The sequence below is a fragment of the Sceloporus occidentalis genome, unplaced genomic scaffold (assembly GCF_023333645.1).
Source record: "Sceloporus occidentalis isolate IW3139 unplaced genomic scaffold, rSceOcc1.0.p SCAF_13, whole genome shotgun sequence".
NCBI lineage: Eukaryota > Metazoa > Chordata > Lepidosauria > Squamata > Phrynosomatidae > Sceloporus > Sceloporus occidentalis.
The window spans coordinates 18,890,315-18,914,635 of NW_028316993.1; the positions used below are offsets into that span (position 1 = coordinate 18,890,315).

The following is a 24,321-nucleotide window of genomic DNA, read 5'->3' on the forward strand; positions in this document are numbered from 1 at the left end:
CACAGTGCCAAAGATCATGTTACCCGATACAGAATGTTGAATCATCTCTAGGAAAATTTTGCTAAACAACCCAAGTATGGATTTTATTTAAAATTTATCTCTCTTACCACCAACCTGGAAGCAGCAGATTTCTATGGGAAAAGAAAATATAGTGTGTACAGAGAAGACAAATCCTACAGTATGTTCCATTACAGCACTAAAATGAATTACATCTTCTCAGGATGGCTGTGGCAAAAGAAAATGGAAAAACATTAAATTTGGGTCCAAAGAAAGCTAACTAAACATTTCTTGGAAAATATTAATCCATTTCATTTCAATACATGGGTGCACTGAAAGAACACTGATCATTGCTACATTGGAGACTTGGGAAATGCTAGGTAATTAAGCTACCATTTAAAAACATTGGCAGTCAGTCTTGCAGTGAAGGTGGCCAGGTAAGAACAGAGTTAAAATAATGCTGTTCTTTTAAGGAAAGATCTGAACTGCTATAATATTAATTAAATATTGGAAAGCAGGTGGATGCTGTGGGAGAATATTTAGTCTTATTTGACATCTTCAAATCTTATGACATTGTAAGTTCTTTCTATGCACTACAAAGTGGTAGTTAAATCATGCTAGTTGGGGATGATTAGTACTACAGCCAACACACTCTGGTCCATTTAAACAGGAATCTACTGCTCCATACATACATATACATATAGATATATATAGTGAGGAGTGGGCCTGAACCCAAAGCCCTGCCTATACTCTATGCAATTTACTCAAGACTGCCTCATTCTGATCCCCTCTCCCTACGTGCTGAACTATAGCTTCCATCCCTGTTGCCCTCCAGGTAATGTATCACTTATAATATCTATAACCCCAACCAGCAACGTGTGGACAGGAGAAAATGAGATCTGAAGTGCAAGACATCTGGAAAGAGCTGGGTTGGGAAAAGGTTGGTCTAAGAAGACATGTGCTAACTGGCTCCATAGGGAGTGCTTTATCATAACAGAAAGGCTAAACTCATCCTTTGGTGTCTGTTATTTTGTAAGCAATACTACAGACCATGTAATTCCCTATGCATTTCATCTGATGAGACTGTAGGCATCATGGAACAGTTTAGCTTAGCTTTTTGTATACAGTTGATCAATAAATAAATAAGATTGACCACACATGTGGACCCATTATGCCAGTCCTCAAGGACATTCACTCCCTTTTGCTGTGCTCCATGACTTTGTATAGAGGCACAGGTGCTCCTTTGGAGCCATGTTCTTCTTGGACAATTGTCAACGTGGCAGGAGCATAGATCTCTGAGATGGTGTCATTGCTCTCCAGGGCGCCATAGGAAAAGGAAGTCTTGAGATCAGGCTGAACTGCTGTTCCATTGTCGTGCAAATTCTGCATGCCTGCAAATAAGGAGAAAACAGAGATGGGATTGAAAAAGTAGGCAAGAGGATATGGATTCTCTCTTCCCAACACTGCTTTATACTACATCAGACTACTGATCCATTTAGCTGGCGCTTCCTCCTCTCACTACCAGTAGTTGCTCAGCATTTGAGACAGGCATTTTTACCACCCTCCCCAGGCAATATCCTTTGAACTTGGTAGCTGTATGGGACTTAACTTTGCATTTTCTGCCTGTAAACAGAGACATTATTGCCAACCTAACACCACTCTCCGTGCCAGACCAGAACATGGTCTTCAGTCACAGTGAAGAAATAGCATCCATTTAGATCACCCTTCTAGCTACTACAAAACCTAGTTGTTCAGCAGACCACCCCTCTCCCTGAGAAACTTTATTCTAAAAGAGTTCACAGTGGTTCACTGATTCTCCTCTGCCCCAAGACAAAAAGGAAACATTTTACTTCAAAGTATATGATAGAGACAATGGTAGCTGTTGTAAAATGATTTGCAAATAATTCCTGAAGAATTAAACAACAAACCATCATTTTACTTAGGAATGTTCCCTGCAAGTTGTCATTAACTGATGGTAAATCCTGATATAACAAACACAAAAGTCTTATAGTTTTCTGTGGTTTTTTCAGGCTATGTGGCCACATCCTGGAATAATTTATTCCTGATGTTTTGCCTGTATCTGTGGCTGGCATCTTCAGAGGTTGGTGGCATGGATTTGTGTGGAATACCTGTTGTACTGTGTTGAATGGCATAGTCTGGAGGTGTGTTGTGGGGCGGGGGGGGGGGGTGAGATACAACAGAGATTTCTGGTTACGTATTTGTTTCTATTTATAGACATTTTATTTATATGCAGTTTATTTATAGACAGTTTATTTATTTATAGACAGTTTATAGGCAGTTTATTTATGTGTCTATTTACAGACAGCTTTGATCAGTTCATAAAAAAGAAATGATTTTTAACATTACCTGACATAGCATCCATGGAGATGTAGGGTTCAAAAAAGATTGATTTCCTTTTGTTTCTAGTGATCAAAAAGACACCCAAGAATGCAATGAGGCACCTGAAAGGGGAGGGGGGGAGTAAGAGAAATAAAGTTTTGTGAAACAACTGACAGAGAAGAGGAAGTGGTTGAACCTAGACAGCAACAATAACCTGACCTGATGGAGTGCTCTGACAAGCTTATGGTTCCAATAGCTGTAAGAACCAGTCACTACAAACAGCAGCTGCTTCTCCTAGTTCTTCAGTTGATGTGCGACTGAGATGACTGCTATGCATTTGATGTGCAATGAATAGCTGGAAATGTTCAGGTAGTGTAAAAACCTGGCCCCAGAAGCAATGTCCCAAAGCTATTAGCACAGTGCGTTACCTAGAACAATTTTATAAACTTACCCCAAGGCAAACATGCAAATATGGAGTATGTCTTCCCCAATGAAGTCCAAGTAAAACGTTGCACCTGATTCAAGACAGGGAGAAACATAAACAAGCCATTTAGTATCTTTAAACTGTAATCACTTCATCAAATGCTGGGCAAGTTTTATTAGCATAACAATATGTTGTTATATCTTATTAACATAATAATACTTTATTAAATTATGAGGGAAACCATTTTTTATTTACTGAATTTATACCCCACCTTTTTCTTGGCATGGATCTGAGGAGGCAAATATATATATAATATTCTATTATAACTTCATAACTCTATAGATCACAGTATATACTAACAAGTAGAATAGCCCTCCAGGCACTGAAATTCCTTCCACACATAGCATTTTACCACTCATGAAAAATATAGGTGAAGGAATATCATAAAGAACAACCCCATCTACTTTCTGGGGGACTGGAGGCCTAAAAATCATTTTAGCTTTCAGAGGCCATTTAGTCCAGAATTTACACTTAGAAGAGAATTACTGGGACATAAGTTCACTTAAAGGATGATACTCTCTAACTCTGGAAACTAGCTATTCAATCTGGTATAGAGAAAGGGAGTTGACTCCAAATGCAGCAGAATGAGGAGGTAGAGCAAGTGGCACTACCACTTTCAGACACTCTGCTTGCAAATCTACAATCAAACTCCCCCAACAGAAAGTTAGCAAATTAGTCTACCAATGCAATGGGTTCTTAAATATAAGGGTGCATTAAGAGAAGTAATTCCCTCCTCCAGTTTCAAGGTGTGTAATCCATTTTGCCACTTTCTTCTACTTACCTCAGTCCCAAATGACATATTATGAGAGAGACAGACAGCAGCAACTACTTTTCTTTCTCTACTTCTTTCCTCATAGTTGAGTGGATTCAACAATGGTAGGAGGTCTCATTGTTAATGGGAGAGCTTCTTGCTAAGGCCCATTGCTGAGTTCAAGGGGTATTATTGGTAAAGGAGTGGCTGGGGATAGGAAAAGAACACCTCACCTCCCTATGGAATCTCTACATGGGTGTAAGCCATGGGCAAAGGGAAAAGGCTGTGGACACAGAGGCTATGAAAGAAGGCAGGCACTGAAGGAAAAGGCCTCTTGGAGCTGGCAGATTTTCCTTGGCACAGCTGTGCAACCCTGATTAAAGTGTAGTCAACAGGATTCTAGCCTAAACAATGACATAATTGTTGGGTTGCTTTTAAGTAACATGCAGTTCGACACTAAATCATGAGGGAAGGCACTGATATGGGGCCACCTCCATCTTGGTATCAGTTCTTGGTTTTGTTTTAATTCTTCTTGAAAACACAACTTTTCTCAGAATCCTTATTTGTAACACCTCAGGCCTCATCCTCATCCGAAATGTAGTTAAAGTATAGGCAAACAGCAGCCAGCTTTATTCATCCTACATTACTCATCAACCATGGTTCTTTTTGCTACTGGCAAAACATAAACCATGAGTCAATTGGGTTAGGTATCTTGTTCTTTCTGTATGCATGTGCGTGGTTTTTTTTTAAACAAAGCACACTGAATGTGCTAAATAAAACAAATATGTCTTCCAAGACTGAGCTTCAGCATGTAAAACAGGTCCTGGAGCTGAACAAATTTCAGACTAAGCCACAGTATGACTCAAAGGGGACATTCAGGAATGAAACAACCTATTTCATTCTGGTCATTCTTCTAAGACAGGGTCTGTGCTGGGTTGGAGACCCTATATCCCTTGATGAATGGGATATGTTTCTCATTCTCTAAAGGGGATCAAGCAGGCCATTTGCCATAGCCCATTTTTAAACAGCAGATTTGATTTTTTTTAAGTGTGCATCTTACTTGCAAAGTAATTTCCAAATGGATGTGGAAAATGTCATGTTAGAATTACAGAAAACTGCAACTATTTCCTACTAGAGAGCAATATGGAAAGGAACTCATTTTGAGTCATAAGAATGACTATCATTTCAATACTTTTATTTATTTATGTTACCTGCAATGATTGCTATTGCAGTGGACAAGATGTAACCCACACTGGCAATCTGTGATGCATCATACAGCTGTGATGCTTGGGTTAAAAACCTACAAGCAAAAGAAAAGAAAAGAAGGGAGGAAAAAATTCAAGAACATATCAATAAAAACACTGATAACATTAACAATTATTTAAGTACATCAGAAGCAGAAAAGTGGCTCGGGAGATGGGGTGGACTATTAGATAAAAAGAGTCAAAAGATGAGTTAAATTGAGTACAAGGAGGCTGCAAATGAGCTGAACAAATTCTCTGGGTCTGCTTTCAGAATAATGAAGACTTAATCTGAACTGACTATAAGGATATGAAATACTAATAGCAGAGACCACAGATTATGTTCTCGACCAGTGATTCCCAAACTTTTGTCCTCCAGATGTTTTGGACTTCAGCTCCCAGAATTCCTGACAGTTGGCCAAGGTGTCTACTCTGGTTGGGAATGACTGCCAGTATTATGACCATGATATAGCTAGATTTTTAGAAACACTTTTGATAAAGTATCTCACCAAAGGCTAGCAGCCAAATTTAGCTGTTTTGCCACACTGAGGAGCCATGGGATAAGAGGGTCATCATGGATCAGCAACCAGTTAAAAAACAGGAAGCATGAGGTACAATAAATGAAAAATTATCATAAAATAGGGAGCAGGTTCTCCTAATCACATTTCAACTTGTTCATGAATGGTGACAGAGTTAAAGGTGAGCAAAGGTGCCCAACTTTGAAACTATGTCAAATTATCCAGGGTAGTAAATAAAAGGATTTTTTTCAAACTGGATGAATGTACAATACAGTGTGATTCAAAGAATGAGTATGGATTGTTATTGCTGTGTGCCTTCAAGTCATTTCTAGTTTATGGCAACCCTAAGGCAACCCTATCATGGGGTTTTCTGGGGCTGAGAGTGTGTGACTCATCCAAGGTCACCCAGTGGGTTTCCATGGCTGAACAGGTAATTGAAACCTGGTCTACATACAGAGTCGTAGTCTAGCACTCAAGCCACTACACCACACTGGCTCTGATACCTCTCCCCAAAAAGAGTACCCATATTTTCCGGCATATAAGATGACTGGGCGTATAAGACGACCCCCAACTTTTCTAGTTAAAATATAGAGTTTGGGATATACTCACCGTATAAGACTACCCCTCTTCCAACGCACACCAAATAAAAAATTTAAAAACATCAGATTTGATTTCAATCTGGTAATTTTAATTCAAATGCTTATGACATGCAGATACTTAGCAGGAAAACTTGTTGTATACAAAGCCTGCTTGGATTGGTTAGCTCTCCCTGCCTGCCCAGCCCTCCCTGTCTCCAAGACTATCATAGTGGTATTGCAAACACAGCTTTTTTCCCCATACCCCGGGCGTCCCGGACGCCTGCAGCTTGCCCCGCCCTTCAGTTACATATGCGACGACTGCAGATTCTCCAGTCTGGCTCAGATATTTCAGCACCTACCCTATATGATGACACCTGGCATGTACAACGATCCCCAAGGTTTGAGAAGACTTTCCTGGGTTAAAAAGTAGTCTTATACGCCAGAAAATACAGTATATGAGAGGGAGGCAAGAGGGCAAAGTAAATGCCAGCCCTGGTCTCATGTGCCAGTCCAAGCCCTCCAAAAGGCAGCTGCCTTCTCTTATTCTATTCTATCTCTCTCTTCTTTGTTTTTCACCTTTCCCTCTGAAATAAGAATATTCAAATTCTTCAGCCTTCCTTGGTATACTCATGGATACCAATTATGGTGACTATAAACTAAGTCTCCAGGTCTAAATGCAACACCTCCCAGATTAATAGATGCTAACAGTAAAGCAGCATGGCATAGCTTTATCCATCATCAAGCCTTGCATGTATGTTTTCCAAGAGGCATCACACTGAATGCTATTTAGAGGTTGGGAAGCTTACTTTTTCTGGATTACATCTACCAGAATCCCTCAGACAGTATGGTCTTTAGCCAGCTTTCCCAAGCTTTACTGCTATTATTGGGAGCCACAGTGCCTGACTCTCTCTCTCTCTGTGTCTTGCTGGGTCAGGCCTTCTTAAATGCTATGGTGCATAATGGTGGGCATGGGAAGCTGCTCTTCAAAAAGCATCCTTTAAAAACGCCACAAAGCATTTCATAGAACTGACAACAGTTTAGCAGTTGGCCCACCTTCTGCCGACTGTCAGTAATAACAAAAAGCAATGCAATTACCTAGCATTCCCCCAGGGCTGCTTTTTAAAATGTATAATTCATTTTCATTAAATTTCAATCATGTTGACATTCAATTGTGAGCTAGAACTGAAAGTAATTTTAGCAGAAGAAAAGACGGAAACTCACTGCAGCTCACTTACGTTGCCTGAAAGGCTGCTGTCGCCACCATGCAAACCACCATGATGTAGAAAATAGGGTAGCCCAGCTGCAAATTCCCCCGTAGAGAAACCACAATCATGCCTGCCACAGCCTTCACTGTGATAACCGTCATGGAACCTGAAAATATTTGAAACAACAACCTTCTTGTTGCCAGAGAATAAGAAAAGGGCAGTTCCTGCATCCAAGGTAGGCACTACACAACTCACACCAATAAGAACTACATTTAAATTCAGTAATATCCAAAATCCACACAACAGCAATGCCTTTACTGGCCAACTAATTGAAGGCATCACTGTTATGTGTGGATTTTGGCTCATTTTGGCCCTGGAGCCAAATTCAGTTCACTTGAAGTCCAAAACACATTGCAGCAATAATCCACTTTGAGACCACTTTTACCCGGGCTCAATGCTAGAGAATTTTAGGAATTGTAGTTTATAGTGACACCAGAGCTCTGACAGCAGTGGCTAAATAGCTCACAAAACTACAAATTCCAGGATTCCCTAGCACTGAGCGGTCTCAAACTGGATTATTTCTTCAGTAGGTTTTGGACTTGAGGTTCCAATCCAGAACGGAAATCTTTCCCCAGATGGACAGTCCTTCTTTTTGACACTACCATTTAGTGGTTCCCTAAACATTTAATGCTTTTAATGTATTATTCTCCCATTCAGAAAGGCTGAAATATCTTTCCCCCAAAATTTCAGAGCTTTACGATCAAATATGATGGTATTTTTGACCTCACTCTTTTGCTGAATTAAGCTGAAAGAGGTTCTAAAAAAAATTCCAGAATCCATTTGCCGAATTTTTCGTTTTAAAAAAAAAAAGGCTGGGGGGGGGATGCAGGCTTTACCTTGTACCCCCAGATTTTCCTAGTCTTTTTCTTCAGAAGCCTTCACATCTCTTCTATAGCCTATAGCCCTGACCCTCCCTGCTGCAACCATCTTGTCCTGTTGTCATTTTGGTGGGATCCTTTAGTTTTGATCCTGTGCCACCAACATTTCAGGACTCAGCCCAGCAGTAAACATGGCAACAAACTATACTTAGCAATGAACAAAGCTGTGTGCACTCCCCTTGTGCATTTTATACCCATAACATTAGGGTATCATCCTAATAAATGAACAAGCTGGGAAGGGGAGGTAACATACTTAATGTATGAAGCACATTGTTTACATGCAGAAACCAGTGGTTCAATTCTGAGCATCTCCAGATAGCTAAACAAAGAAGAGTCACCACCAGTCAAGGCAGATATTTAAGTTGTTCCTTCCCTCCTACCTTTCCTCTTTGTAAATTTGCAGTGTCTAAATGGCGCTTTTTTCTTAGATACCAAATATACTCAAAGCACACAACTGTGTTTCATCTAGACTGGGCTTGCTTTTTAAACTAAAAACACAAATATCCACTCTCATACACACAGACATAAAGATTCAAAAATAAAGCAATTAAACGAAACTTACTGTGTCACAATGAAGTGCACATATCAAACTTACCCAGGAGTGCTACCAGCAGCAAAATCACAACTATATAATTAGCTTTCTTCTCTTTGTAGAAATACAGTAGTAGACAGAAAAGGATGATCTCCACCAGCTTTTTTTTTTTTTTGGGGGGGGGGGGGAGAGAGGAACAAATGTTATACATTTATTTTTGTATCTAAACCTACCCACCTACTAATATCACACACACTCACACACACAAAATAATAATTGGTTTTAAACCAACATTTAGCAAAATGGAGATGGCTCCATTTGGGACATTAAAACGAATGGGCTAATTTGGCTTAGCTCTTCAGCAACTAGATTTTTTAAAATTCCAATTTTTATTCTATCTGGCTCAAGGTGAGCTACAATATTTACATGTGGCTAGGTACAGAACAGCAAGATTAAAATTCCCTCCTGGGGAATTCACTGCTTCTCCAGAGCTATTCTATCCTGTTCCCAATGCTAAAGATGTTGAGCAGCCCTGACATATCAGAGTTAAGGCCTATCTAGTTGGCATGTGCTTCCAGGAAGCTCACTAGCATATCATGAAGGAGCTCTCATCTCACATCTGGCAGTGAGAAGACCAGTTCCTTTCCATCTCCAGCACCCAAGATCGAGGTGCACCTATTCCATCCTCTCCTCCTCTGTTGCAGGGAATCTCCATTCCTCCCTCAGCCCACATCTCCAACCTTCTGTGGGCCAGCTCAATCGCCCCAAGTAGTCAACAGTACTTCAGGGGCACTCATTAAATAGCTATCACAATTAATCAGGTTGTATCCCCAGCAATGTTATAACGGATCCTGGACTGCCTCACTCAGCTTGATATTGGCTCCACAGAAAGGTCAGAGGGAGCCCAGTTACTTACTACAGGGTACAGTTTTCGTAGCTGTAACATGGAGAATCCTGGGGTTTGCAGAGGCTCAGCAGTGAATATTGTAGTGGTGCAAGTTCTCTAAAAAACACATTGCCTGCCATTTTCTGTGATACACAATTGCAGGAAATTGAAGGAAATCACTCTATGAACTGATGGCACATTCCAAAATGCACTCAGGGCAATAATGAAGTACAGCTCATGTAAACCAAGGGACACCTCCAAGAGGTATTCCAGAACCCCAGGCAACAGTTTCCATGGCACATTTTATGTGGAATGGGATGTTGAGCTAAAATTATAAAGCCATTCTCATGAGAGAAGGCCATTTTTGCTTATGTCCCTCCTCCAGGTATCTTTAAACAATTTCATCTGTTTAAAGTCAGTTTTCTTCACCACTCCCTTCAAACAGATGTATCCATGCAAGCAGCTAAAAACGTGGGTGTGGGTAGAACACTTCAGTCAGACTTTGTTTTGTTTCCTTACCATATACAAAAGAAACGGCCAGCTGACTAAATGCTTAGTGATGTTCTCTCCCGTCATGGTCTCATGACTGTTAGGCCCAAAGGTTATCAGCAGGTACGTCCCAACAATGGCCAAGCCACAGCCTACAAAGGACAAAACATAGCGCCCTTTGACAGGAGGAGGACAGGAGAAGTTCAGTTAGTAGGTTAGTTGAGAGGCTTACAGCAGCCTTTTCTCCCTATCGCACACCCACACAAGCACACAACATACAGGAGGGCAACAGCAAAGTTATAGGTAATTATTTTGCAAACACTGCACCTTTTCCTATTCAGTTCCATCAGAGATGAAGATCTCATCAGCACTGTTGTGCATGATTATCTGCCATGCAACTCCCAACAGAGCCCACTTCTCGACAGAACCATCTGTTTCTCAGTATCTCGCTCTCAGGGGTGGTGATATGGGACATATGTGTGCAGTGGATGGCAAGGGTCTCCTACTACTATTCATTACTGCCACCACTTCCAACTTGATCAAGAGGGTCTTCAGTACCTCCCTGAACAAATGCTGAGAGTTTCAAATTCCTTGCATATCAGTCTTCTGAGTGCTTTCACATCACAGAATTCTGGTCAACAGTAACAAGGATAATTATATGTAACGTAAATAGGATTTCAGAAAAACAAATTTGACTGAGAGCTACTCTAGGACAAACCATTTTAGGAAGCAATAAATATAATCTGGGGAAAGATAAAAATGGTTGCAAACCTTTCAGAATACAAGTACACCTCAGTTATCAAAGCAGATATATTTGGGGCCAGAGCCAGAAAAAACATGGAAAAAATAGAGAGGTTTCTGCACCAGAAAAAAGACTAGCAGTTGAACATGTTTCAGCAAACCTTTTATTCAAAGCTAACAGTACGTAGCTGTGAAATGAAATAACCAGTTCATAAGTAAAACAAAAATATCTGAACTTTCTAAAAAACACTTAAAAGCATATTCCAAAATGCATTCGGGGGGTGGGGGCATTTTCTTTCACCATCACTCTTCTTTGAATTCCATTTGCGGCGAAACATATATTGTTATGCTTTAAAAAACATACTGCAAGTAGCTGGTGTGGCAGACTTACTATACTGTTGCTCTCTCTCTCTCTCTTTTGTTGTTCACAAATGCCCAGGAAGGGATTCTGGAGTCAGCTGCTGTTTACCTTGCCCTGCCACACAAAGCTATAACAACTTTTCTCAACTGAAGCTTTACCTGCATTCTTTATGAATGTAGGAGTTGAAATCCAGCAAACCCTGCTCTGTCTTATTCTAAAGGATACTAAAATCTACAGCAGTCTCTAGGTACCATGTAAGAAATATAGTGGCAGCATAGTCTTTGGGCTTCTGATTGTTTTCCTTTCCTGTGGAAAACGGCTGTGAAGAGGTCTGTCAGGGCTAAAAGGTTTCTTGTAGAAACAAAATGGGACAATATGTGGTCGTCAGGTGGCTGGATTTAACCTACAGGTTGCCAGCTGCCTACCATTTATTTATTTCTTACCAAATTTACATCCCACCTTTCTCCACAAAGCAGGTATAAGGTGGCTTACCAACAAGCAATGGGCAAACCATTTTTAAAAGAAAAAGGCCATAAAGGGAAAGGTAATTAAAATACAAAGCAGACAGAAGCAACAAACACAACAGCCAACTGAAACAACATTTGGTTTCTCCCTGCATGGGAAACACGTGCTATAATCCAGGCACTGCATAATTTTTAAATTTGGCCTAGTGACCAGACCCTTCCTAGGTCCTCAGGACAGAAGCCTTCAGGTAAGTCTGTCCTTTATTTTTGCAAGCTGGCAATGTGCTGTAAAACTAACATTATATGCAGACAGGTGGGTTAGTGTGGTTCATGAGCTTAGTCTCTGCATCAACAAGATAATTAAATGGAGGTCTGATCTCACAAAGCTGGTTCTAACAGACTAGCCAAGAAACAGGGATAAAAAGCAATTTGTAAAAACAGTGGGAACTTGAACACGCAGTGCCAGGAACTGATTCTTGGACATGTACAATACGTGCAGGATGCAGCAAAGACACAAAGGAGAGAGTGGGAACTACATTCAGTACTAAAGCTAAAAAGGATATTTTAAAAGATGCTTTAAAGACTTACTCAAAAAGTCTTTGGGCTTCCATTTTTCCTTAATGAATATTATTCCAATGATTGCACTTGCTGAGGAAGAAGATGACAATAAATGAAGAGTGTTACTAAAACTACTTGCTTACATTTCTTAAGACTATTCAGTTTGTGATTTTTTATATTTATTTTATAGTTCATCACCCAGAGAACTCTTGCTGGAGGGTGACCAAGAAATTAAACAAGCAAGTGCAATTTTTGATGCAAACCCTTGCAAGGCGGCTTGCGAAACAGTCAGTAAAGTTCAATATAATCAAACTGTACCTAAAACCATGCACTTACAACACCGGTTCCCCCCAAATTATGCCTAGGTCCCGCTATTGAGTAAAACTATTATTGCTTTCTCATTATTTCTTTAACAAAATCTTACGGAATGAACTTCAGTGTTTGAGCCAGCCGTCTCCTTCACAAAACTCCATCTTTCCCCTCACATACTTTCCCCTTCCAAAAAGTGTGGCCAAAAGACATCCAACATTCTATGAACACTGAGCATGGGAAGACCTCATTGGGCGGTTTGGGTTGGAGGGATTCTATGTTATTCTTATAGGTTTTTTTTCTAATTTCATTTTATACTTTTTCAAACCTTGGACTTGACTGAATCATCCCCCTGCTTTTCAGCTGCTGCCTCACTCTGGCCACACACCATCAACATTTGAATTTGCAAATACAGGATGTGATATGTTCCCAATAATCTAGTGCACGCTAGAGCAGAGGTGGTCCTTTGGGAAGTTCAGTGCAGCCCATGGGCCTTCCTAAATCCCCCTGCCAAAGCTAACCATCCTTGATTTGGGCAGCTCTGGTATGTCATCTCAAGATGTTCAGCCTTTCAGTGCTGGTACACTTTTTCTAAATTTCTGTTTTAAAAAATTATCATGTTAAGTCTCCTATATCCAACCTCCCTTCTTTTATAAGATTCTTCAAGTAAAATAGCCTAATGCAGTGGGACTTACCTATAACCGACACAGCACCCAGGGGCACAATCAGGGAAAGGGGCGCAAAGGCATAGGCAGAAAAGACCCCCAGCTCCCCCAGGAACAGCAAGAAGAGGCCGCACCACCAGGTCTTGGTTCTGAAGTATGTACGGTGCTCTTTACAACCCACTAGCTGGATATGGCTGTACTTCTGAGGAAACGAAAATTCAACAGGAGGTCATCTTGACATTTGCTGAAATCGGGTTTGGAATCAAGTTCCATAGATTTTTTATTTATTTTTTTGTTCTCCTCACCTGGAGGTTGAGTGCAATGCTGATGACAAGATGCCCAAAAATAGCCAGCAATGCGCCAATCAGGTTTTCCTGCAAGAAAAGGAAAGGCATGGATAAAGCTTTCCACCCAGATGTACTTGTGGCAAACACACTTGCTGTGTGAAATAATTAACAATAAATTATATTGTCAGTGCATTAACACAGCATTGTGCTAAAAGGGCAACAAGTTCAACAAGCAACCATGGCAAAGGATGTACACATATGTACACCATTGCAATCCCCTTTCACATAAATATTTTGCTCTATTACTACCTCTCAGCAAGTTGCAGCAGGAGGAGAAATACATCTTTCAATTAGTGCCAGGATTCTGACAGAAATGAGGTTTCCCTGGACAATTTGTGATGCATTTCACCCATTATGTTATTCATTCATTATATGAAACAATGCCATCTAACGATCTAACCTTACCTTAGACTTTGAGCTATTGCATTCTGGGAGTCACTGCTGGGAGTTTGAATCCTAATTCTAATGGCATGCGAATTTTAATTTTTCTATATAGTCATGGAGGTTTTGGAGAATAGAGGAGAAGCTGACCAGAAAACATTGTTGGAGGGGGGCTCTTTAATTTTTTTTCTTTTACCTTTTTCCTTAAGGGGCTTGTGGGGACTTTCCCCAGAGGAAGTGAATCAGAGACTTGCCTCTGGAAGGAGCTAGTAGCCAGGAGTTCTACATAACTATAAGCCCAGTGACTTGAACTCAGTGACAGAGATTAGGGACAAAGGCCAAGTTTAGCAGGGAAAGCCCACAGTCTTGTTTCAATGTCTCCTTAAGACTTCTCAGTATGGACAATGAAGGCCCTGCTGCAGTCACCTGCAACACTTGTGGGATGTTTGTCTTCTTGCCTAGGGATATGGGGAACTTCACCTGCACTAAGTGCAAGTTGGTAGCCCTCTTAGAAGAGAAAGTACAGCAGCTGGAGGCCCAGGTCGCTACACTTCAGCATCATAGGGAGCAAGAGGTTTTCCTGACCAGAACAGACCAGATGGTCCTGGACAGGAAACACACAGAAGAAGTTGCTGGGGAGGAGGAGGTCACTTCACACAAAATAGAAGTAGATAGTTGGAGGAAGGTCACACACAGAAGGAGGGAAACCAAGGAACATTCCATAAGCTTGCAGCTACAGAATCGATTTCAATCTCTCTTTACTATCAAGGATAATGAGGAACAGCAGCAGGGACAGACCTCAGGGACAGAGAAGGGGACGCAGAGAGCTCCACCAAAGGTAACAGTTGCTGCTAAGCCTCGGAGGAGGCGTGTGGTGGTTGTTGGGGACTTTTTGCTGAGAGGCACTGAACCAGTGGTTTGTGGGCCTGACAAGATGTCTCAGGAGGTGTGCTGTCTCCCTGGGGCAAAGATCCGTGATGTGACAGAGAGGCTGACAAGACTTGTCAAGCCTACTGACCATTACCCCTTTCTCTTGGTTCATGTGGGAACCAATGATACTGCAAGGCACAACCTTCAGAATATCATAAGGGATTATGAGGCTTTGGGTAGGAAATTGAAAGAGATGGAAGCACAGGTTGTCAACTCATCTCTTCTCCCAGTTGAAGGGCATGGTCCAGGAAGGGAGAAGAAAATAGAGGATGTAAATAACTGGCTCCGTAGATGGTGCCACCAAGAATGGTTTGGATTCTTGGACCATGGGCTGCGATTCCACAAGGAGGGACTTCTGGCAAGGGAAGGGTTGCATTTCACGCCAGTTGGCAAAAACATTTTTGCCAATAGTCTGAGTTATGTGGCGGAGAGAGACAGTATTCTGGAAGGCAAAGGGGCTGGAGAAAATAGTCAAACTGACACAGAAGGAACAAGGTAAACAGTGCAAGGACCCAAAAGTGGGAGGCAAAAGAACTTGCACAGGCAACAAGTAAAGGGAACACATGGTCTTAGATGTCTCTACACTAATGCACAGAGCATGGGAAATAAGCAAGATGAACTTGAATTCCTAGCACAACAAAGCAAATATGTTAAAATAGGCATCACTGAAACCTGGTGGGATGAGTCTCACAATTGGAATGTAGAAATAGAGGGGTATAACCTTTTCAAGAGAAACAGGTGAAACAAGAAAGGAGGAGAAATAGCACTATATGTCAGGGACATTTACACCAGTGAAGAGATCCAAGACATCAATCCTGGAAGCCAGGTGGAGAGCATCTGGATAAAAATTAAAGGGCAGGAAAACAACAAAGATGTTATTGTGGGAGTCTATTACAGACCCCCAAGTCAGACTGAGGAAGTGGATGATGTCTTTCTAGAACAGATGACTACACATTCAGAAAAGAGAAATGTAGTAGTGATGGGTGACTTCAACTATCCTGATATTTGCTGGAAGTCAAACTTAGCCAAATCCTCAAGGTCTAGCAAATTCCTCACTTGCCTTGGAGACAACTTCATTGTCCAAAAGGTGGAAGAGGCAACAAGGGGATCAGCTATTTTGGATCTGATCCTTGTCAGAATCCTCCTTCATGCAGTGATTCAGTGAGAATTCTGCCATGAGGATTGTATAAGTAGTGAGATAATTAGGGATAGCTTCTAGACATGAGGGAGGTTGCAGAAGGGAAGGCCAGTGGGTAAGCTCTCACACATATATAGTTATATAGGTACATGGGTAGATAGATATATAGCTAGATAGACATGATGAATCTTAGGTCAACAACACCTGTATCTAAACCTCACAGGGAAAGGCATTCTGGGAAAGAGTTGCTGCCACCATGGGCTATGCTCAGGATGATCACGTATCCGGAACTGTCAGCTGAGAGCAGCAATCAATTCGTGCCAGTCAGGCAGTTTTATGACGGGGTGATGTTTAACAGATACCCTCTATTCCGGTATCCATAGATCTCTCAAGGCAGAAGAGACTATGAACCAAATGGTGCTTTCGTTAGGACTGCTTTGATGTAGAATTCTGTGGTGAAGAGGGGTGAGTTGGGAGGAATTATTTGGGCTGAACAGGAAAAAAAGATGGGGGCTGGGGTTTTAAAGTGGGGTTTCTCTTTGGAGTTCTTCAGATTCAGCAAAAACGTGATCCAGTGTATTTCTACTTTCTCTACAATAATGTTTTGTTTTACAATAGCTATTGTTGATGTTTGTGGTAAAATACCAACAGGGATGACCTAGTTATTGGGGTGCAACTGGTGGGATCCTTAGGTGGGAGTGATCATGTATTCCTGGAATTTGTTATACAATGGAAAGGAGAAGCCAGGCATAGTCAGACACGCATTCTAGACTTTAGGAGAGCTGATTTTAGTAAACTTAAGGAAATATTGGGGGTGATCCCATGGTTAGCAATATTAAAAGAGAAGGGAGTTCAAGACGGATGGAAGATACTGAAGGCACAATTTCAAACAGTTCCAGTGAGGAAGAAAAATGGGAGATGTCTCAAGAAGCCAGGATGCATAAGTATGGAACTTTCAACTGAGCTAAGTTTTAAACGGAACATGTATAAGAAATGGGAAAATTGTGAAATCACCAAAGAGGAATTCCAAGAAATAGTGAACCTGTGTAGGGGTAAAGTCAGAAAAGCTAAAGGACAGAATGAACTCAGACTTGCTAGAGAGGTTAAGAACAACAAAAAGGGCTTTTTGGGGTATGTCCGCAGCAAAAGGAAGAAGAAGGAAACGGTAGGGCCACTGCGTGCAGAAGATGGCAAAATGCTAACAGGGGACAGAGAAAAGGCAGAATTACTCAACACCTTCTTTGCCTCAGTCTTCTCAGAAAAGGCAAAGGGTGCTCAACCTGAGGATAATGGAGCAGAGGACAGAAAAGAAATTTCAGCACAAAATACGTAAAGAGATAGTACAGGAATACCTGTTTAACCTAAACGAATATAAGTCTCCAGGACCAGATGAACTACATCCAAGGGTATTAAAAGAACTGACAAATATAATATCGGAACCATTGGCAATAATCTTTGAGAACTCCTGGAGAACAGGAGAAGTCCCAGCAGACTGGAGGAGGGCAAACGTTGTCCCCATCTTCAAAAAGGGGGGAAAAGAGGATCCAAACAATTATCGTCCAGTTAGTCTGACATCAATACCAGGAAAGATTCTAAAACAGATCATTAAACAGAGAGTCTGTGAACATCTAGAAGGCAATTCCATAATCACAAAAAGTCAACATGGGTTTCAGAGAAAGAAGTCATGCCAGACAAATCTGATCTCTTTTTTTGATAACATTACCAGCTTGTTAGATGAAGGGAATGCTGTGGATATAGTATATCTTGATTTCAGTAAGGCCTTTGACAAAGTTCCCCATGATATTCTTGCAAACAAGCTTGTAAAATGTGGACTAGACAAGGTAACCGTTACATGGATTTGTAACTGGTTGACTGGCCAAACCCAAAGGGTGCTCAACAATGGCTCCTTTTCATCCTGGAGAGAAGTGACCAGTGGGCTCCCACAGGGCTCTGTCCTGGGCCCAGTGCTATTCAACATCTTCATCAATGACTTGGAGGACAGAATTGGGGGCATACTCATCAAATTTGCAGGTGACACCAAATTAGGAGGAGTAGCTAATACCCCAGAGGACAGGATCAAGATCCAAAATGACCTGAACAGACTAGAAAACTGGGCCAAAACTAACATAATGAAATTCAACACGGATAAATGTAAGGTACTGCACAGGGTGGAAAAAATGAAATGCACACATATAGGATGGGGGACATCTGGCTGAACAAGACTACATATGAAAGGGATCTAGGAGTCCAAGTAGACCACAAGTTGAACATGAGTCAACAGGGTGATGCGGCAGCTAACAAGGCCAATGTGATTCTAGGCTGCATCAATAAAAGTATAATGTCTAGATCAAGAGAAGTAATAGTGCCACTATATTCTGCTCTGGTCAGGTCCCACCTGGAATACTGTGTCCAGTTCTGGGCACCACAATTTAAAAAGGATGCTGAGAAACTGGAGCATGTCCAAAGGAGGGCGACTAAAATGGTGAAGGGTCTGGAAACCATGCCCTATGAGGAACGCCTTAGGGAGTTGGGGATGTTTAGCCTGGAGAAAAGAAGATTAAGAGGTGATATGATAGCCCTGTTTAAATATTTGAAGGGGTGTCACATTGAGGAGGGAACAAGCTTTTTTTCTGCTGCTCCAGAGAACAGTACCAGGAACAATGGATGCAAGCTCCAGGAAAAGAGATTCCACCTCAACATTAGGAGGAACTTCCTGACAGTAAGGGCTGTTTGACAGAGGAACAAATTCCGTCGGAGTGCAGTGGAGTCTCCTTCTTTGGAGGTCTTTAAGCAGAGGCTGGATGGCCATCTGTCCAGGATGCTTTGATTGAGAGTTCCTGCATGGCAGAATGGGGTTGGACTGGATGGCCCTTGCGGTCTCTTCCAACTCTACGATTCTATGATCTTAGGAGCAGAAAATATATTAATGGAAAAACTTCTTGCCCATTTCACTGGATTTTCCAAAATCTGAAAATACCCCTCATGAAGTCACCTTTTATGAAGAATTCAGGAAGGACAAAGCTTTATCTTACCTCACTATGAACTTCTGCACAGAATAACTGAATATAAATAAGAATATACAGAAACAGAAGTATTTTGAAATAGTCAATACAAATATTAATATAATAATGTTATAATAATATAGTATATTTTTACTCTTTAGGATCTTGTCTAAGTCTTTCATCACTGCCCTTCCCATTTGTAGTCTTCTTCTGATTTCATGACTGCATTCTTAGTTCTGATCAATATTTGATTCAAGGTATGGGAAATTTTTAACTATTTCAATTTCATTATGACCTAGGTTGAATTTATGTAGATCCTCCATAGTCGTTATTTTTTGGGGGGTTTTATGTTCAGCAACAAGCCTGCCTTTACACTTTCTTCCTTGACCTTCCTTCGTAATTGTTCCAAGTCATGTATTCCATATGGTATCATGTGCATATCTTAAGATTGTTGATGTTCCTTCCTCCAATCTTCACTTCTCTTTCTTCTAAGGCTAAATGTGCTGTTCATATAATAATTTCGGCATACAAGTAGAAGTAGGGTGATAGTATGCAGCTTTGCCTGACTCTCTTGCCAACTGGGAACTATTCTGTTTCTCCAAATTCAAGGAACCCAACAAAAATCTTTTATACTTCAACTGTTGTCCAACATCACTTAATAAAAATACTGGGAAGACAAAAAAAATTACCTTGTAAGAGAAGGCATCCTCACGGGCCTGCAGAGGTACAGGTTCGGTGGCAAGCGGTTGGAGCTGCAGACTAGCACCATTTGCTCTTTCCATTGTGGTTTATTCATACATTCTCTTTCCAGATTGTTCACATGAGGCAATGTTTTAAATTACACAGGGAACAATGGGATCCACTTGTCTCCATCACTCCATTTGCTGGCAAAGAGCTACAAAATAAACAGAAGCCAGTAGAAGCCAGTAGAGGCCAGGTGACTTGTTCACTGTCAGTCCTCTTTCTATACAAAATATTGGAGGGGGCATATGTGTATGTATGTGTCAGAAGGGGGTGAATTTAATCCCAAAAGAGATCCTAACAGCTCGAAGTTTCCAGCAAGGCTATCTTTCTCAGCCAGTGTAACAGAATACTGGTGCAGCATGGAGATCAAGCTGATGCTGCATTGCAGAATTAATGCAGTCTGACACTGCTTTAACTGCTGTGGCTCAATGGTATGGAATTCTGGGATTTGTAGTTTTGTGAGATATTTAGCTTTCTTAGCTCTGGTGCCACAACAAACTACAAATCCCAGAATTCCAAAGGATGGAGCCCTGACATTTAAAGTGATGTCAAACTGCATTAATTCTGCACTGCGACAGCAGCCTAAAGCACAACCCTGTCTGAAATGCTCCCATTTCCCACAAACTCACTCCATAGCCAAGCTGTTTGTTTTTGCTCTTAATCCCCCCATATTTTCAAATGCCATAGTACAACAATGGCCTACCTCACAAGGCTGTGAGGTATACCAGGATAACATTATGAACAAAGTGCTTTGAAAGTTTGAGGTTTGTTGTTATTTCAGGTATTTATATACTTTCCTAATTAAAATAAAAAGTCTTCATGCCAACTCACCAGAACTAAAACAACATTAAAAAAAATCATGTTATTTAAAAGAGCAACCTGACAATGAGAAAGAGCGCAAGCAGTACCAGCAACACTCAATAAAGCAATCAATACAAAAGCAGTTAGGAAAATGATACAGGCGGGATACAGACCGCCCCAAAAGGGCGGCCTGCCGGCACCTCCTTTTCCGCCAGCAGAAAGCCGCAGCGGATAAACCGCACGGTTTCTCACTGGCAAAAAAAAGAACCCGCAAAAAGCGGGTTCTTTTTGTGGTGCACTTCTGATGCCCGAGTGTGCCAATGGCGCACTCATGACTTCACAAGTGTGCCACGACATGCAGATGCTAAACGTCCATCGCGTCAAAATGGCGGCGCCTGTCTGTACAGGGCACCGCCATTTTGACGTACGGAATATGTACTAGGGTTAGGGAGCGTCTGCATGGTGCACGCTTCCTAACCTTAGTACCGCCACCGCCACACCACATTTTGCCTGTCTGTAACGGGCCACAGACAGTGGGATAAAGTTCAGTTGAAAGCCTGGGAGAAACAGAGGGTTTTAACCTGGTACTAGAATTACTGGAACTAGTAATGAAGCAACCTCAACTAGCTATTCTGGGAAAAACACGGGATAGTTCATTATTATTATTATAGATGATTATGATAATGACACCACTTGACTGTTTGGGAAGGAGACTCATAGAACATAAGGAGATGTCTTATCAATGGTTCGCTCATCTCAGCATGGCCTGCAAGAGGTTCCTCAAGCCTATGTCCTCCAGGTGGAATGGATTACAACTCTCACCATCCCCAGCCAGTATGATATGATAGGAGGTATAGTCTGAGCTAGTGTGATGAGTGTAGGACTGCAATGCTGGAGATCAGACTTTGATTCCATTTGGCCATGGAAACCCACTAGGTGACCTTGGGTGCATCACACATTCTCAGCTCCAAAAAAAACAACAAAAAAACCACACAACATGATAGGTTTCTTTAATTACTGCAATCCAGTGGTTCCACCTAAATTAGGAGTATAAAGGGTGATTGACAAGTCTCATTAATTTCAGTAGGTTTTTCAGGCTATGTGGCCATGTTCTAGAAGAGTTTCTTCCTGCCAGCTTCTTTCTTTGAAGATGGCAGCCACAGATGCTGAGGAAACCTCAGGAAGAAACTCTTCTATAACATGGCCACACAGCCTGAAAAACCCACAAAAATCTATGGATGCCGGCCTCGAAAGCCTTTGACTTGACAAATTTTAGTAGGTTTACTAAAGTCGGAACTGAAATTGGATTAAGCCCATGGGCTAGAATACTGAGATTAGACAATGAATTAGAAGGGAAATATAACTGGGGTAGGCAACCTGTACAACTCCAGATACTGATACAGTTCCCAGAACCCCAGAAATCTGATATTAGGGATGAAGCTGTTGGGAGATAGAGCACGTCAACATCTGGAGTGGAAAAGGTCCCCTACCTAAAGCCTCAGTCTTCCATCTCTGACCGTGAGAGTGGGAACCATTCTGTCATATCCCATGATTTGTTAAGGTCTTAAATAAGGTTATAAATGTACAGGAAGATTCCTGCTTCAGTTCCAGTCCCAATGCATGGATGGCAGCTGAGTCACTGGGGACATTATGGCTGGACCAGTTTCAGGCAGTGTGCCACACCTTCCTACTCTACAGAAATGAAACTGCATGCACTGTAACATTAGCAGAGGGCTAATATCTTTCAAGAAATAAAAGCAGGCAATGCCTTATATATACTTAGTACATTTTTGTGCACATCCTACAACCTCATCCCTCAACCGTCCTACAAGATGTGATGATTCTGTATAATCTGGCAACTACTATACTTACCTATCTTGTTCTGAAGTCTACAGTGTCACAGCTATCTGGAAGCAAATAATTGTTTGCGTCACTGATCCAAGTTCACATTGTAAAGCCTGTAGTGATATCTTACTTCCTCACAGACTAATTTTAAAGAATATACGGGTTCTTCTTGCTACCGTCTGCAAGCATTCAGTTCATGGATCAACTCACAGTTCTAAACCCAGAATTATCTAGCCATCATTTTAATTTTAAATTATAAATTTTGAAAGATTAATTCATTGTCCTAATATGTAGCTGTTTTATTTGCTCTTTTAAATTGATGTTGTGTGTTTTAAACTGATGTTGTATGTTGTAAATTAATCTATTGTTGTTCCTTGCCTTGATCCATGGGGGGAGGTGGTTAAGAAATTATTATCATCATTATTATTATTACTTTTATTATTAGTAGTAATAGTAGTAGTAGTAATACTATTACAATTTCTATTAGTATTTAAGGTAAATAAAGTCACCAGATTACAGGCTATGTCCCCATCCCTTCACTTTCACAGTAACCATTTTATTATGGGACATAAGGGAAAGCAAATTAATGTTCTGCATCACAAATTCTTTCAACAAAATTCAGTGCTAGCTTTCTTGGAAATATCGTATATACTCGTCTATACGTTGATGTCATGTATAAGTCAAGTGCAAGTTTTGGGGCCAAAATTATGGATTTTGCTATGACCTGTGGATAAGTCGAGAGTAAAATTTAGGGGCATATAGCAAAAGATCTAAAAGATGAAGCAAAGTAAAACAATGTCAAAGATTTTACAAAATTCCAGCAGATATAACTCTTTGTGTTTACTCTTAAGGCTGGATGAGAGAATAGGGGGAATCAAGGCAGATTTACTCTTGGTTTTCACCAAGGGATAGTTCCTTCTTTTAAATAACAAGATACAGTACTTACATTGACCCATGGATAAGTTGACTCGGGTTGTTTGGCTCAATTTTTTGACCTACATTTCTAGATTTATACATGAGTATATACAGTAAACCAGGGTGAATTCAATGGGACATACTTTCCAATTTGGTGCACACAAGACAGTCCCTTTTATGCATCTGGATCTGGCATTCAGGTTACACTCTGCACAATACTAAAACATATACCTGCTGCCCATTTTCAGTCCCATGTTGTGTCTCTTTCTCCTCGTATTCACAATACCCGCACTTATCTGACTGCTTCATGTACTCGTACTGAATAAAACAGTCTTCCTCAACCTGGCACCCTCCTGGTGTGATGGATCCCCACTCCCACCGTTCCCAGCCAGTATTGGGGGGGGGGGTCCTGCATATGTGCATGTCAGCCCAATCCAAGTCCACACACACTGGGGAATGATGGGAGTTGCAGCCCAATATAACTAGAGGACTCCAAGTAGGTATTTTCTATAGGTTCAAAATTATTTCTGACCATTGGCCATGTTAGCTGAGCCTGATGGGTACTGCAGTCCGAAATATCAAGCAGGCATCAGATGAGAAGGATGCATTTCACAAGTGAACTCTGGGCCGCAAAAGGAATAATCTGTTTTAACATGCCACAACACATAGCTGTGTTTATTACAATAGACTTCGCAGTGCTTTCCCATTCCCTTCAATTACTTTGATGTAAACATTTCATCATAGACTCAGTTATTTCTCACACATTATGCCTTTAAAACATTCGTACTAGCTTTCAGGTAACACAAAAAGTGTTTAACAAGCCTTTTGACAGCTGCCACATAGATCGCTTTTGTTGTGTTTTAGCAGAAGTTTGCAATTTTAAACACATATGAACGGTGGGGTTTATATCTGTGATTTTTAGATATTTGAGCTGTGGTTTTAATAGCAATTGTTTGCTTGTTTGAGTAAGAACACAATCTAAATCAAACGATCATTGGCATCTCAGGTAATATCTCAATTATGTGAACCTCTGAAGAGACAGAATTAAAATTGGCTGGGGAGAAAAATTGCTTTCTAAAAGCAACTTTTTTCCACCTTATTTCCAGGGTAAGCTGGAACCCTACCTTTAACTAATTATTTTAGTTTTGTAATCTAACAATG

The 24,321-nt window shown here is 41.0% G+C and overlaps 1 protein-coding gene across 3 annotated transcripts in view; it reads right to left on the reverse strand.

Annotated features, from left to right (window-relative positions):
• Positions 1 to 1,136: 1,136 nt before the first annotated feature.
• The window catches only part of NIPAL3 (NIPA like domain containing 3), a 28,972-nt gene continuing 5,787 nt past the window's right edge, over positions 1,137 to 24,321 (reverse strand). The window contains exons 2-13 of one of the 3 annotated variants that reach the window (XM_089478453.1): positions 22,273 to 22,307; positions 19,545 to 19,750; positions 13,363 to 13,431; positions 13,088 to 13,259; positions 12,114 to 12,173; positions 9,990 to 10,135; positions 8,648 to 8,744; positions 7,145 to 7,280; positions 4,784 to 4,872; positions 2,789 to 2,852; positions 2,365 to 2,459; positions 1,137 to 1,388 (exon numbers count right to left, since the gene is read on the reverse strand). In XM_089478453.1, coding sequence (XP_089334579.1) covers positions 1,189 to 1,388; positions 2,365 to 2,459; positions 2,789 to 2,852; positions 4,784 to 4,872; positions 7,145 to 7,280; positions 8,648 to 8,744; positions 9,990 to 10,135; positions 12,114 to 12,173; positions 13,088 to 13,259; positions 13,363 to 13,431; positions 19,545 to 19,637 — 1,221 coding nt within the window. In that variant the 5' untranslated portion in view covers positions 19,638 to 19,750; positions 22,273 to 22,307 and the 3' untranslated portion in view covers positions 1,137 to 1,188. The remainder of the gene's footprint in view (positions 1,389 to 2,364; positions 2,460 to 2,788; positions 2,853 to 4,783; positions 4,873 to 7,144; positions 7,281 to 8,647; positions 8,745 to 9,989; positions 10,136 to 12,113; positions 12,174 to 13,087; positions 13,260 to 13,362; positions 13,432 to 19,544; positions 19,751 to 22,272; positions 22,308 to 24,321) is intronic. The other 2 variants (XM_089478454.1, XM_089478452.1) reach the window with 2 other exon arrangements.